Source organism: Bos indicus, chromosome 10 (genome assembly GCF_029378745.1).
Source record: "Bos indicus isolate NIAB-ARS_2022 breed Sahiwal x Tharparkar chromosome 10, NIAB-ARS_B.indTharparkar_mat_pri_1.0, whole genome shotgun sequence".
Classification (NCBI taxonomy): domain Eukaryota; kingdom Metazoa; phylum Chordata; class Mammalia; order Artiodactyla; family Bovidae; genus Bos; species Bos indicus.
Genome location: NC_091769.1, coordinates 81,563,507 through 81,579,460, shown reverse-complemented (window position 1 = coordinate 81,579,460; position 15,954 = coordinate 81,563,507). Strand labels below are relative to the sequence as shown.

Below are 15,954 nucleotides of genomic sequence, written 5' to 3'. Positions count from 1 at the left end.
CAGATGACACCCCCCCTTATGGCAGAAAGTGAAGAGGAACTAAAGAGCCTCTTGATGAAGGTGAAAGAGGAGTATGAAAAAACTGGCTTAAAACTCAACATTCAGAAAACGAAGATCATGGCATCTGGTCCCATCACTTCATGGCAAATAGATGGGGAAAAAGTGGAAACAGTGACAGATTTTTTTCCCTTGGTCTCCAAAATCATTGCAGATGGCAACTGCAGCCATGAAACTAAAAGACGCTTGCTTCTTGGAAGGAAAGCTATGACCAACCTAGAAAGCATATTAAAAAGCAGAGACACTGCTTTGTCAACAAAGGTCTGTATAGTCCAAGTTTTGGTTTTTCTAAGTAGTCAAATATGGTTGTGAGTGTTGGGCCATAAAGAAGACTGAGCGCTAAAAAGTTGATGCTTTTGAACTGTGGTGTTGGAGAAGACTCTTGAGAGTCCCTTGGACTGCAAGGAGATCCAACCAGTCAGTCTTAAAGGAAATAAACCCTGAATATTCATCGGAAGGACTGATACCAAAGCTGAAACTCCAATACTTGGCCACATGATGCGAAGAGCAGAATCATTGGAAAAGACCTATCAGCTGGAAAAGATTGAAGGCAGAAGAAGTGGGTGACCGAGGATGAGATGGTTGGATGGCATCACCAACTCAATGGACATGAATTTGAGCAAACTCCAGGAGATAGTGAAGGACTGAAGGATAGTGAAGGAGATAGTGAAGGACAGCGGTTGGACTTGAGTTAGTGGCTGAACAACAACTGACTCCCCGGGATGCCCACATGATCTGGAATGACAGGTGTCTCACTGTGGATGGATAATGACCAGAACCACATGGTTATTGCAGCAGTCATGTCAGGAAAATTAGGAGCCCCGCAGGTGTCCAGTGAAGAGTGGGCTCACAGCTTCCACTTTTCTTCACCTAAGCAACCCCATGCCTTCTCCATCTTCCCTCCTCTCCCCGCCACTGCCCTGTCCTTTTCACATTCCCACATTCCATCTCTTTCTCTTCTTTCTTGCTCCTCTGTTCCCTCTCTCCCACTCTCTCACTCTCCCTGCATTCAAATTGACTAGTGGGGCATCCCCATGCATTTTCTCTTTCCCTCCTGTTTCGAGTGCCTGCACCAGCTGCCCAGGACACAGCTGGCATCTCTGTGCGGCCAGTGATGCTCCTGAGGTGGGTTGGACTTGACTTTCTCATGAATGAGGATCTGACCCCGCCGCCCGCTTTTCTTGCCTTCAGCAGGGGACGAGGATGAGGATGAGTCAGGCGAGGAGAGGCTGCCTTCCTGCTTTGACTACGTCATGCACTTCCTCACGGTCTTCTGGAAGGTGCTGTTTGCCTGTGTGCCCCCCACAGAGTACTGCCACGGCTGGGCCTGCTTCGTTGTCTCCATTCTCATCATCGGCATGCTCACCGCTATCATCGGGGACCTGGCCTCCCACTTCGGCTGCACCATTGGTCTCAAGGACTCGGTCACGGCTGTTATTTTTGTGGCATTTGGCACCTCGGTGCCAGGTGAGAGTGAGGGGGTCTTCGATTAGCAAAGGGAATGTTACCTGGATCAAATGAGCCCTCCAATTTCCCTCATTATCTTCCCTACCATCTCAGATCTGAGCTTAACAGAGCCTCTGCCTCTAAGATGCATGAAGGTCAACCCAAGGGACCCCTGCTACCATTAAGAATGATCGTTAACATTCCTTGAGCACTTCTGATGTGTCAGGTGGTATATATGCTAAGCAGCTTTCCTGTTTTAGCCCTGTAACCCTCACCCAAACCTCATTCAATAAGGAGAGTTATTATCCCCACTTGACAGATGAGGAAACTGAGGCCCAGAGAGGTTAAATCACTTGCTGAAGTCAGTGACCCATTTTCTTAACCTCCGCATCAGACGAATAGGCCATTTCCCTCTGGCTGCAGATGAGCCTGCTTGGAAAAGTGCAGAAGAAAGGCCCACAAGCCGCCTCTGCTTAGGACACCTGTAAATACCAAGTGTCTCCCAGCAGGACAGGTGAAGGAAGCTTCACAGGCTCTTGTCCTTCATATGATGAATCATATTTTTTTTATCTCATAAACACCTAGAGATGAACAGGAACAGATATGCCTTTATTCATTCGTTAGACATTCAAATGTTTGCTGAGCCTGATCCAGTTTTGTGCTGGTTGCCGGGACTGTAATGGGAAACAAGACAGACACACTTCGCTCTCTACATGAAGTTTATAATCTAGTGAAGGAGACCACATTCAATGATGATCAAATCATCTCAATAAGTTTGATGATGAAAAAGTACAGGCGCTGAGCAAGCATGGAACAGGGGGACCTCAGCTGGGCTGGGAAGGCAAGCAGGGGTAAGCCGGTAGAGAGGGTTAGCTACATTAGCTCAGGTTCCTTACTTAGTTCAGATGGGGTCTCCAGGGTGTCTGAACCCCAAATTCCTACCAAGGAGGTGGCCTTCCAATTGTGGTAGGAAGACAGAGACAGCCCCTTCCTATGGAAAGGCTGGGCCAAATCTCATCATACAGGACTCTGCTGGCTGGAAACCTTTCTTGTGCCAAGAAAGCATATACTTCTGGAGAGTAACTGAGTCTGCATCACACTCTGGAGAAGCCACTTCCCCAGACCCCAGCACAGACCAGTGGAATTATTTGTACATTAATGATGCAAAAGGTTTGGCTATCATGCGAATGCATGGAGTGGTAAGAAATTAAATGGATAATTGAGAGAAGGCTTTGTGGGAAAGATACCCTATGATTTACCTCTGTTCTCTGGGGCCTCGAGGAACTATCAGAGGGGAAGGGGCAGATATGGGTAAAAGGAACAGATGTGGGAAGAAGTTGCAGAGGATCAGAAGTTAAAAAAAGAAGAAGCAAGGTCACAGGCAAGAAAAGGCAAGAGGTTTTCTCGGGGACAATATTGGCAACAAGGAGGCAGGCTGGGCAAGGGAGAGCTTGGGGCTTGTCCAAGACCTCGAAGTGGGTGCAGAGAACAGCTGGCAGCATTAGGGGCTTTCAGGCGATGCTGTGGTCCACTCAGCTGATTTGTGGCTTTGGCTGAAGCTGTTTGGATGTTGGGTGAAGCTATGGAAAGGGCTCTCAGATGAAGGTTTTCAGGTCAAATCTCTTGCTAACTTACCTTGAGTAGATTCCTTGACCCTTATTTTTCCTAACTTGCCAAATAAAAGGGTGGCTGGCCATCCTTCCAGTGCCTACAATCCATACCAACATCTAAAGTCCAGTAGCCTTCAAGGCCCTGTGCTCTGCGTGCTGATTGCGAATCCTGAGCCCTGTCATTCTTGAGCCCATGGATATCCCCATCATTAGTCCCTGCATCTCTCCATGTGTCCTCTGTCCCCATAAATCCACCCCTTAGCACAATGCTAAGCCCACAGGCTCAATCACAGTCTGTTTTGAAAGTAAATGTCGCACGTGACAGGGGCAATCAGGCACTTATTCTAAGCAGCTTCCCTGGATGTCAGAGTTCCCTGGGAGATATTATGGGAAAGCAAACCCCCCCTTACAGAAGAAGTAGTCAGAAGGGAACAATAAAAGCCACTCAGTAAATATCAGGACCAGAAGGACCCTTGGGAACCTTTCAGGCTCAGGCAGATTAGGAACAGGAAGCCCAGAGAAGTAAGGTGACCAGCCCAAGGCCACACAGCTTATTAACAGTGGAGCAGGGAGTAGCCCCCAGGCCCCTGCCTCCACTCCCAAGGCTCAGCCTGCTGGCCTCGGCTGCCTTTCGGCCTCTCTCCATGGAAGGCCCTCCGCATCTCAGCCTCCCCATCGGCTCTCACTGTCTCTGCCTCTTTCCAGATACGTTTGCCAGCAAAGCGGCTGCCATCCAGGACGTGTACGCAGACGCCTCCATCGGCAACGTCACGGGCAGCAACGCCGTCAACGTCTTCCTGGGCATTGGCCTGGCCTGGTCCGTGGCCGCCATCTACTGGGCCCTGCAGGGACAGGAGTTCCACGTGTCGGCCGGCACACTGGCCTTCTCCGTCACCCTCTTCACCATCTTTGCGTTTGTGTGCATCAGCGTGCTCTTGTACCGCCGGCGGCCCCACCTGGGCGGGGAGCTGGGCGGCCCTCGTGGCTGCAAGCTGGCCACGACTTGGCTCTTTGTGAGCCTGTGGCTTCTCTACATACTCTTTGCCACGCTGGAGGCCTACTGCTACATCAAGGGGTTCTGAGTCACAGAACGAGGCCTCTGGCTGGGCAGGCCTGCAACTTCTCCCCAGAGAAGGGTGCGTCCCCACCTGTGACCTCTGGGGGACGAGCCACACCCCAGAGAGGCAGCCTCAGGACCCGAGCCGCTGGAGCATCACTGGACTGGGCCCCGGGAGTGAGCTGAAAGGGCAGAGTCCATCCGTCCAGTGGAACAGAGGAAACACCCACTTGGCAAAATATTTAATTCAATCCACACCAATGACAGCAACAGATCCACCTCCAGCCCGTCTCCCCGCCGTGTCCCTGACCCATAGCAAAGTCAGACCCTCTCACCACCTTCTCTTCCACATTTCTTCTGACTGTTCCTTTGCTTTCTAACTTTCCTCGGGGGGGACAGGGTTTCTCCTGTCTGTCCAGTTTGACACATCACCATCCTCTCACTCCGCCCGTGAGGCATGGAAATGAGTCCTGTCCCCGTGGCTGGCTCGGGGGTCTCTTTTCATTGTCGTCAGTATCATGGTTGCTTTCGTTTTCCCACCAGGTTTTGCTCATCGTTTGTCCACCTTGTCTTTTCTGAGGTTAGTGATGACGGTGCTGTGAAGGAGCTCAAGGTCTGAGTCGATGGGCAGAGGCCTGAACTTTCAGAAACACCCTTTCCCCCACTCTCCCCTGGGTAACAGCTGTCTCCTGCTCCATCGAGTTCCTGTTCCCTTTCTCCTTTTATCCTCTGCATTCTTGAATGGACTGTGGTGTCCGGGTGGTGGTTAAGTTCGCGCACCCGCGAGGGCAGTAAGAATGGGGACTGTGGCTGGAGCAGGAACAGCTTTATCTCAAGCTTCTGTCAAGATCCAGCTTACAACAAGACGTCCTTGTTCTCTTCCCTGCCCGAGCCTTTCAGATTCTGTCTGTCTCGTTGTATCAGTGTCTGGATGTTTATCCCTCTGCAGGAAGACCCACCGAGCGGTAGATAGGGGACAAAAATAGAAATAGAATATGATGACAGAGGGCAGCTAGGAAAGCAGAAGGGCTATATGCCTTCTAGAACATCTCTGGCTTTGTATCTGAGGCAGGAGAGAAGCGATGTCCACCTAGTGGGATCTGTCGGGAAAAGATTATATTGAAAATGTCTGATTCTGAGAGATGTCAGCTTCACCACTCCCTCACTTCCTAATGCACCAGACTAAGAGCTTTGACTGTATTTCTTGATTTCCTGCAAAAACTTAGAAGTTTATAAGAAAATGAGGGACTTCATGTCTCCTGGACTCGGGTCATGTTTGAAAGCATTTTCACAGGACAGGGATTAGAATTCCTCATCTCTCCCACATTCCTGCTTGGTTTTAAACCTCTTGAAGCTCTTTTTTCCAGCCTGTGGGCTATTTCTTGCCCCAGTAGGAGGAATCTTAGCTGCCATAATTCCATGGAGCCTGGGTTTATAGAGAGATTGCCATGCCCTACAGACCTTTTCCCAACAAATTTTGAAAGGACCTGGCTTTAAAACACACACATCATCACCGAAAGACTGCCCACAGATCTTTAGGCTTTCTGCATTGACATAAATACATTTTTTAAGGGAAAAGAAGAAATGAAAAACACCTGTTTAATTTTAAACACATTTTTTAAGAAAACAAATAACTGAAAAAGAAACTGTGTTCATGTCATAAGCTATGTTGACAGTTGCCAGTGGAAATGTTGGGTTGGTTTAAAAAAAAAAATAAAAGCTATACTTATATCTCTCTGAAGACAGCTTGCTTCTCCCCATGTTGCTTCAGGAAAAGGTCCAGGGGGCCACCTTGGGTTCCTTCTGGGGCTGTAGTGGTTGAGGTGAAAGTGTCGTCTCCTATTTGTATCTCCTGTTTGTATCTGTCATCTCTTCAGATGCCAGTGTGCCAAGCCTAGGATTTTTAAAGCAAAAAAAAAAAAATGCTTCAGGGAAATGCCACCTGTCAAAATCTGGATTTTAAGAGGCTGGCGGACATGAGAGGTAGAGCCGTGATGATTAAAGGGGAAAGAGCTCTTGGTATTAGAAAGGCCTGCTGGGTCAGGGACTCCAGCTAGACAAACAGCATCCTGTGTTTATTACCAATGGGCACATCCATTCATTCATGTACTCATGACTCTTTCAACAAATGATTTTGAATACCATGTGTGCCTTGAGATAGGTTCTGGTGCTGCAGTGAAGAGGAAGATAGAGTTTCTGACCTCAAGAAACTCATGGTCCAGAGTGGGAGGTAGAGCTTCTTTAACCAAGGCTCTTTGGGTTACAAGAAGCAGAAACCCATTAAAGTCATTCAAGAAATGAAGAGGGGCTCTACTTTGAAGCCCTGGTGGGGGCCTCTTGGGAACCCAAGGCAGGAACACGGCTGGCCACAGGGACCTGAAAGCCCTCAGGAACTGAGGGCACGTTCCGTGTCCCCCAAATCACGGCATGTCCCCCATCCTTGCTCCTTCTCCCTCGCAGGCCTATCCACCTCCTCCCTCTCCCGACGTGCTCTTGCTTTGCTCGTCTTGTACATGGTCTGGCATGGCCCTGACGCACTGCCATGACCTCACAACTCTGTTCCCTACAGCAACCTGGAACATCTCTTTGAAAGTCTGAATGCACATTCTCAGTGGAGGAAACGGGGCCAATTTTTCATCAAAAGGGGCCATCCCCCAGAGGCAGAGTCCCGTCGAGATGGCAGGAGTGCCTGTGGCCTGGTTACTTGGTGTCGGGTGTCCACTCCTGGTCTGAACAGCTCAGGGAAGGAGACGAGGGTGGCCACCACCTTGTATGTACTGTCACCCTTTCCAAAAGTTAAGGGACGGGAAGAAGGCTTTGATGCACGTGAGCCATCAAGGTGGGAATAAGAAGTGCAGTTCTGCGCCGTGAGTGGCCAAAAGGTGGCACAGACAGAGCACCACGGGACACGATGGAAAGAAACACTGTTTCAGCCTGCAGGAATTGGAGGAGACTTCCCAGGAAATGGAATAGGTAGGTAACATCTTGGAAGAAAAATAAATAGTGACTTATCTTGGTGAGGGGGTTGGTGATGAAGAACATTCGAGAAGAAACAGCATGCTTGAAGTCATGGGGTGAATCAGGGCCTGGCAGAGTCATGGATTAGCAATAGTTGTTATGGCTAGAGGACAGCATTTAAAAGGACACACAAGAACACACAAAAAGCAGTCCAGGAAAAGGGTTTGGCTGCAAGGCTCGGTCATTTTTTTTGCCAGCCACAAAATTGACAGTGAAAAATGCCTGTTAGCCAATGAAACGGTAGATGCAGAATCATAAAATCCATTTGTCTCCATCTCTCCCCTTTCGTGAGTCATTTCTGGGTTATCCAGATGTTAGACTTTGTCAAGAGAGAAGCTGGGTTGAACCACAGAGGGACTTGGTACTAGTTAAGATGCCACCACTGAGTAGCTCTATGCACTTGGGCCAGTCCACCTTCCTCCATTTCCGGAGCTACAAAAACGTTTCAATATATGCCCTCTGAAGCTCAATACTTTCAGCTTTAACACTGGGATTCTAGAATATACATACATATATATCTATGATGTATCTCTGTGTGTGTGTGTAATTAAACTGTCCACCAACCTCATCTGATGGACCATAGCAGATGTCCTTTTGCAATCCCTTGGCTTCATTGGCCTGTGTGCTAGTGTGGAAAAGACACAGCCAGCCGTTATACACATGGCATCCTCAGCACTTTTTCCTGGCGGAGCTATAGCATTCCCATCCCCTTGATTCATTTATTACTTAGAGCAATCTTAGCTGCTGTAATAAAGAAACCCCAGGATGTCGGGGCTTAACAAAACGTTTTAGCATTTCTCACTCACATAATAATCCAACGAGAATGGTCTCAGTCAGTAGGTGGCTTTCTGCCAGGCAAGGATTCGGGAACTCAGTTTTCTCCCATTTTTCGATGCTGCCAATCTCAGAGGCTTTGGAGTCCTCTTCCTCGGGTCGTAGGTGGGAAAGAAATTAGAGAAGGCACATTTCTCATGCCTTGGCTCTGAAGTGCTACTCATCACTTTTGCTCATATTCCTTTAGTAAAGGTTACTCACTTCAACCCAGTCAAATGCAAAGGAGATAGGAAGTACAATTCTGGCTGGGCTACCACTTCCCAATGACCATTCTATCCTACAAGACATGATTTTTTTATGAATGGTTACCTCTGCCACAACCCCTTGGTGATTAAAGATAGGTATTTTTAGTAGCAATGGCCAAAAGCAATCTGACCTATGTCCATGTTGGAGCTTTGTGGTTTACAAACCTTTCATGTTTTGAGTTGGTTAAGAACCACAGAAGTAGATATCATTTTCATTTTATCAGTGAGGTTCCTAGAGGTTAAACAATTGCCCAGGAGCACACAGATAGTAAGAGGCAGGTCACAAACACAAGTCTTCTAATTCTAAATCAGAATGTCATAGCCTTCCATGATACACACCAGAACAAAGAACGAGCCCCTCAGAAGGCCATTCTTCCAGTGAGGGACCCTGGGAGGCAGCCAGAGTCCAGGAGGAAGAGCTGAGAAGCCAGCCCTCTTGACCTAATTCAGTCCCCTTCTCCTCCTTTTGTCCCCATCCTTAACTGAGCAGGGACCTCCTCTAGGGGCAGCTGAGTGGACCCAGTAAGAGTCAAACTGTTGAAAATTTCCAAAAAGGGAAATTTCACTGTGATAAGGTGATTTGGGTTGATGAGTCTAATTATTCACAATTCATGATGGTATATTCCCTGGTCCCAAGGAGGGGGTGATTCAAAAGACATCTTAGGAAAGGGTTCCCAGAAAACTGCTCTTAGAAGGCATGCCATATGATATTCACAACATGTTCAGAAAAGAACAGGGGAATCAAACTGTCTTTATAAGAAATAGGATTAACCTTTACTCATAAATGTGGAGGGAATTCATCATTCTTTCTTAAGAATCTGGAATGGAGGTGACCCAAGGTAAACTACTTTGATGCCTCAAAATCCTCGGATTCTGATTTCTAATCTAATTTCTAACCTTTCTGCTGTATCTCAGCTTGGTCCCAACTTCTCCATCAGGTGAAACACAGTAGGAGCTGGTGGTCACTCTGTGGCCCCCCACCAATGACCTTTATCACAAGGTCAGATCATGAGTGACATTGCTTCCGCATTGTGAGGTAATTCACTCTTCTGCTCTGATCACGGCCTCTGGCAGACTCCTTGGTCAATCCGCTTCTCTTTCCACGACTGTGCAGGGCAGGAGTTAAACCTGGTGGGCAGCAGAGTGATGCATTTGATCCATGTTTTGTTTTTTTTTTCTTTGATGGTTACCAGGAAATGATGGAGTGGGCTAACAAGATTGATGTTTTTGTTTTTAATTTATTTTTAATTGAAGGATAATTATAATATTGTGTTGGCTTCTGCCATACATCATAATCAATGTATTTTTTAAGCAGAATAGTTTTCAGTGTCTTTAAACAAGCATTTTGTGTAAAAATATGGATTTTAACTTCTCTGGCCACACTGGGTGAGCATCCCTTCATGGCAATACTCCAGCGGAGCTGATCAGTGGCCACCCCATGTTGACAGGGTTTCAGTTCTCAGTTCCCGAGTCCCTATCCAGCCTTCCACTCTCATTCACAGGACCTCCTGGTCCCCGGAGCCACTTGTGCGTGTGACACCCACTGTGGGGTCAAGGTTTGGGTTTTGCCATTTGACCTTCTACATATCGGTGCTGCCCTCCAGTATTCTATGGGGTTTGGATCCCAGTTGTATCATTTTTACCTTTTGTGGGGATTTTTAAACAAGTGACTTTAACCTCCCTGAACTTCATTTTCTCCGACCCAGACATACAGTTGTTGCAAGATTAAATGAACCGTTTTTCAAGGCAATTACCATAGTGCCCTGTACCTAGCGCATACCCTAGAAATATTCCTTTCACCTCACAATAATGCTTTGTGGTAAAATCCTTACAACTGGTGCCACTGGGGTCTGACATGTTCCAGGAGCCTGGCAGTGTTCCAGGGGGTAGATGGATGACCTCGGGCCACCTCATACAACATGCCATCCCTCTTTATGCTGGTCCAGGCAGGTTCCCTGGAGGTGGAGAAAAGCCCTTCATAGTCTTGCTTCTGTAGCAGGAGCAGGTCTCTGGCTTCTTGGCCTGCATGGGGCACAGAGGTTAAGATTTAAAGGGACAGCCAAGGGGCACCAGAATCCCCAGGTCAGGCAAGCCCCTTGGACTTTGGAGAAGTGGGGCAGATATGTTTGGCATCAAAGAAACAGTGACACAGAAAGGGCCAGCAGCCCATATGGAGTCTTCCTTGCTAGTACTAAAGTGGGTCATGGTGTAGAGAAATACCTGCGGACTCACCAAAGGAGGTGAAGCTTCAGGAGAAGCCGTGTAGTCTGGCCAAGGCCATCCGGCAAGTAAACAAGCTGGACTTAACTATGTCGGCCCACCAGATTTCAGAGTCACTGCTTATTATCTTCATTCACACCTGTTAGGTGTGTAAGACATGCTTTGTTTACATTCATAGAGCTGATTAAAAGAAATGAGCGTAAATGGGATGACTTGTTTTGGTTTTTCCTGGACTTTCCCGGTTTTAGCACTGAAGTTCCCATGTTTTAGGAAACACTTCAGTCCTGGGAAATGGGGATGGTGGGTCATCCTAAAATATTCTGTCTTTCAGAGTAAAACTTATGCATTATTGCTACTACTAGTAAGTGGTAGTCTCGGCACATGCATCTTCTACCATTTCATGCTGTCATCTTTCCCCAACCATTCCAAATCCCATTACTCTCAGCCAGTATTTCAGTTGGATGAGGTCCTTTACCTGGTGTGATAACTCAAACCTTCATCCCAGAAAATTTGAAATCTTGGTGTTTTGCTCTAGTTTTTCATTGGTTGGTATTCTCAGGAAAGGGAGTATGAAAAGGCACCCACAATGAATCCCAAGGTTCCAAAATAGTCCTTGTTACTCTCTTTAGGTACCCCTAAATAACTGGGATAATCACCCTACCCAGTTCAGTGATCTTATTTGCCTTCTTGATATAAATAATCTGAAACTGTGTTCCCTGGTAGAGGCATTTCTCCCTTAGGCTTTAGGACCTCCAGACCTACTGAGGCCAAGGTTATAGGGGCAGAAAGTAAAATTCTTCAAGGAGATTATTAGGCATAATGATGAGAGGGAACACCCCACCTCCACTCTTTAGTCCTCAGACCTATGCATCCTATCTGGAAGAAGTCAACACTATACTGGTTCCCAATTTAAAGCATGTGTTTGCTGTTGTTACTTAGTCAATAAGTTGTGTCCGACTCTCTGTGACCCTATGGAGGACTGTAGCCCACCAGGCTCCTCTGTCCATGGGATTTTCCAGGCAAGAATGGAGTGGGTTGCCATTTCCATCTCCAGGGGATCTTCCCAACCCAGGGATCAAACCCATTTCTCCTGCCTCTCCTGTACTGGCTAGCAAATTCTTTACTGTTGAGCCATCAGAGAAGCAATTTAAAGCATACACTGCATTCAGTAGGATAGCATCACAACCTCACAAGGTATTACCTCCCAGTTGGTGCTGTAAGTGAGTCTGCAACAGGTCATTTCACTATTATCCTCAAGTCAACCATATTTGAGTGATAGGAAATGTGCTAAGTTAGTGCCTCTGATTAAAGACTGTGTTATAAAAGATATGTGGCAATGGATAAGGCAGTCTGAGTCCATAAATGATGTTAGCAGACACTATGGGCAAATCCACACCCAAAAATTGTGTTCAGCTCCTTGCCAAGACTAACTGCTACCTCTTCCATGATGAGAATGATTCAGTGTAATCACCCAGATAACTAGCTGATCTTCCTGGAACGTATCAAGGGCATATCATATCAAGGGCTTATCAATTACCTCTGCAATTAGCAGGTTGTCCACTTATCAGTGGCAAGAGCCAAATGAGCCTCAGTGAGGGGATCCAATTACTAAGCTCAAGCATACCTTCCATCCCTGTTGCCAGGGCAATTTCATGGATGAATCCATTGAACAAGCCACAAAAACAGCTGAAGAAAGGGGCCAGCTAAGATCTATAGCATGAGTCATCCTGTCCATCTGATGACTGAGAACTTCTACTACCATGAAGGCACTAATATCTTCACACTTTGGGCAGCATTCCAGAGGTCCACATATACACATCTTCAAACTTCCATGTCACCAATTGCCTTCCTTTCAAAGCTTCAGGGAGCCAGTCACCTTTTTTCACTGTGTATAAATCAGTGTGGGCTTCCCTGGTGGCTCAGATGGTAAAGAATCCATCTGCAATGCAGGAGACCTGAGTTCAGCCCCTGAGTTGGGACGATCCCCTGGAGGAGGGCATGGCAACCCACTCTAGGATTCTTGCCTAGAGAATCCCCATGAGGGGAGCCTGATGGGCTATAGTTCACAGGGTCACAAAGAGCCAGACACGACAGCAACTAAGCACAGCACAGCGCGTGAATCAGTGTAGATTCATAATTCAGGCTAAAATGGGCAATCAGATGATCTGCCTGAAGTTTGGCCCCGAGAGAATTTCCACCACTGTGGTCTCTGAGGGCCATCTCAGTGGGGCTAGAGCAGGGTGCTTTCCACTGTTGGCTGGTTCTGGTACACTGTGGATCCACCCGAGAATTAGGTTCATGCTTTCCCCTTATTTATTAACTGGCCACAGGAAATTATCTGTGAAGCCACAGTATAGCTGAAAAAGAGGCAGCAAAGCTGTAGGTACCGTTGCTATAGGCATCTAAGTGAGTGAAGTTGCTCAGCTGTGTCCGACTCTTTGCGACCCCGTGGACTGTAGCCCGCCAGGCTCCTCTGTCCATGGGAATTCTCCAGGCAAGAATACTTGAGTGGGTTGCCATTTCCTTCTCCTGGGGATCTTCCCAACCCAGGGGTTGAACCTGGGTCTCCTGCATTGCAGGCAGATTCTTTACCCTCTGAGCCACCAGGGAAGCGCATAAGCATCTAAGCCACCTGTTTTTACAGCTTACTGGTGCCTGCTTGACTTGACTGGCTTGGGTTCCATAATTATCTCTTCAATTTTCATAATTAAACAGCTGCTTTGTAAGTCTGATTTTTATAGTTTTTTGGATAAGTGCTCAGTTCTACACAGTTAAAGTCTCATGTTACTTGGTTTCACTCCTTCCCTACCTGTGTCCTTAAGATACATAATATGCATGCTCAGTCATTTCCAGCTCTTTGCAATACTATGGACTGTAGCCTGCCCGACTCCTCTGTCCATGGGATTTTCTAGGCAAGAATACTGGAGTGGGTTGGTGTTGTGTATTTAACTGATGCTGTAACTTGGACTTGGTCCATATTCCTATCCTCCCAGTGCCTACAGATGAGGAAGTATTCCTTTAAAGTTTTCTGGGAGGATTTCCAGTTGCTTATGGGAGAAGGCAATGGCACCCCACTCCAGTACTCTTGCCTGGAGGGTCCTATGGATGGAGGAGCCTGGTGGGCTGCAGTCCATGGGGTCGCTAAGAGTCAGACACAACTGAGCGACTTCACTTTCCCTTTTCACTTTCATGCATTGGAGAAGGAAATGGCAACCCACTCCAGTGTTCTTGCCTGGAGAATCCCAGGGACGGGGGAGCCTGGTGGGCTGCCGTCTATGGGGTCGCACAGAGTCGGACATGACTGAAGCGACTTAGCAGTAGTAGCAGCAGTATGGGAATATTCATAATTTTCATTTGTCTTTTTCCTTATGTATGATCTTTAAGGCCATAAAAAGAACTGGGGGGCCCCACCATTTTTATTACTGTTCTAAGTGCTACAACATGTTGATCTCCAAACACCTTGCTTTACCTTCTGATAAATTGGGTAATTACAATCCTACCATCTACCATGAACTGCCTTGTCCCATTTATCCTTATCCAGGAAGTTATCTTTGGACTCCTCAAATACATGACCAACCCAGGCCCAAAATTCCATTTTATGAGTCTGTTTCCTGGAACCACTTCCAGCATCTGTCCTGTGTCAGTCAGAATCCCAGTAGAAAAAATTGGCATTTTCAAATTGGGATAATCCAAAAGTGTGGACAGTATTGAAAATCCAGGGCTGGCAGCAGTGGGACTGTTGCCACTTCTTGGCTCAAATAGCAGGGGAGAGGTTTTGGAACTGAGAAGGAGAGAATCATGTCCATAAGTGTTGTTTCTGTTGTTGTTCAGTCACTGTGTCCGAATCTTTGTGACCCCATGAACTGCAGCACATCAGGCTTCCCTTCCTTCACTATCTCCCAGAGCTGGCTCGAACTCATGTCCACTGAGGTAGTGATGCCATCCAACCATCTCATCCTCTGTTGCCCCATTCTCCTCCTGCCCTGTCTTTCCCAGCATCAGGGTCTTTTCTAATCAGGAAAAGCTCTTTGCATCAGGTGGCCAAAGTATTAGAGCTTCAACTTCAGCACCAATCCTTCCAATGAATATTCAGGGTTGATTTTCTTTAGGATTGACTGGTTTGATCACCTTGCTGTCCAATGGACTCTCAAGAGTCTTCTCCAGCACTACAGTTCAAAAGCATCAATTCTCGGTGCTCAGCCTTTTTTACAGTCCAGCTCTCATATTTATATGTGACTACTGGAAAGACCACACCTTTGACTATACTGACCTTTGTCGGCAAAGTGATGTCTCTGCTTTTTTAATACACTGTCTAGCTTTGTCTTAGCTATTCTTCCAAGGAACAAACATCTTTTAATTTTGTGGCTGCAGTCACCATCTGCAGTAATTTTGGAGCCCAAGAAAGTGAAATCTGACACTGTTTCAACATTTTCCCCCATCTATTTGCCATGAAGTGATAGGACCGGATGCCATGATTGTTTTTTGAATGTTGAGTTTTAAGCCATCTTTTTCACTCTCTTCTTTCATCTTCATCAAGAGGCTCTTTAGATGCTCTTCACTTTCTGCCATTAAAGTGGTATCATCTGCATATCCGAGGTTGTTGCTCTTTCTCCCAGCAATCTTGATTCTAGCTTGTGCTTTATCCAGCCAGGCATTTCTCATGATGTACTCTGCATATAAGTTAAATAAGCAGGGTGACAATATACGGCCTTGACATACTCCTTTTCCTATTTGGAACCAGTCTGTTGTTCCATGTCCAGTTCTAACTGTTCCTTCTTGACCTGCCTACAGGTTTCTCAGGAGGCAGGTAATGTGGTCTGGTATTCCCATCTCATTAAGAATATTCCACAGTTTGTTGTGATCCACACAAAGGCTTTTGCACAATCAGTGAAGCAGAAATAGATGATTTTGGGAATTCCACTGCTTTTTCTGTGATCCGGCATATGTTGGCAATTTGATTTTCTGGTTCTTCTGCCTTTTCTAAATCCAGCTTGAACATCTGGAAGTTCTCAGTTCATGTACTGCTGAAGCCTAGCTTAAAGGATTTTGAGCATAATCTTGCTGGCATGTGAGATGAGTGCAACTTTATGGTAATTTGAACATTCTTTGGCATTGCCTTTAGAACTGGAATGAAAACTAACCTTATCCAGTCCTGTGGCCACTGCTGAGTTTTCCAAATTTGCTGACATATTGAGTGCAGCACTTTAACAGCATCATCTTTTAGGATTTGAAATAGGTCAGCTGGAATTCCATCACCTCCACTCGCTTTGTTCATTGTAATGCTTCCAAGGCCCACTTGACTTTGCACTCCAGGATGTCTGGCTCTAGGTGAGTGACCACACCATCATGCAGCAATTTCAGTTGAAATCCAACCAGTACAAGCAAACCCAAGAAAAGACCCAGGGTAATAAATACCCTTCCTTCCTCCCTTCCCACCCTCCCACCTCCTGCTGGACTCCTGGTTTAT

General features: G+C 46.8%; 1 protein-coding gene and 1 long non-coding RNA gene across 11 annotated transcripts in view; one reads left to right on the top strand and one right to left on the bottom strand.

The window, feature by feature from the left end:
• Positions 1-5,911, top strand: part of SLC8A3 (solute carrier family 8 member A3) — a 168,241-nt gene extending 162,330 nt beyond the window's left edge. For 8 of the 10 annotated variants that reach the window (XM_019969137.2, XM_019969138.2, XM_019969143.2 and 5 more), the window contains 2 exons: positions 1,249-1,524; positions 3,819-5,911. In XM_019969137.2, coding sequence (XP_019824696.1) covers positions 1,249-1,524; positions 3,819-4,195 — 653 coding nt within the window. In that variant the 3' untranslated portion in view covers positions 4,196-5,911. The remainder of the gene's footprint in view (positions 1-1,248; positions 1,525-3,818) is intronic. The other 2 variants (XM_019969144.2, XM_019969140.2) reach the window with 1 other exon arrangement.
• Positions 5,912-5,940: 29 nt separating this feature from the next.
• LOC139185357 (uncharacterized) lies at positions 5,941-9,503 on the bottom strand. Its single transcript, XR_011568980.1, has 3 exons — positions 9,165-9,503; positions 7,995-8,115; positions 5,941-6,064 (listed from the first exon to the last, which is right to left on the bottom strand). It is a non-coding gene; the product is annotated as an uncharacterized lncRNA (long non-coding RNA).
• Positions 9,504-15,954: the final 6,451 nt, after the last annotated feature.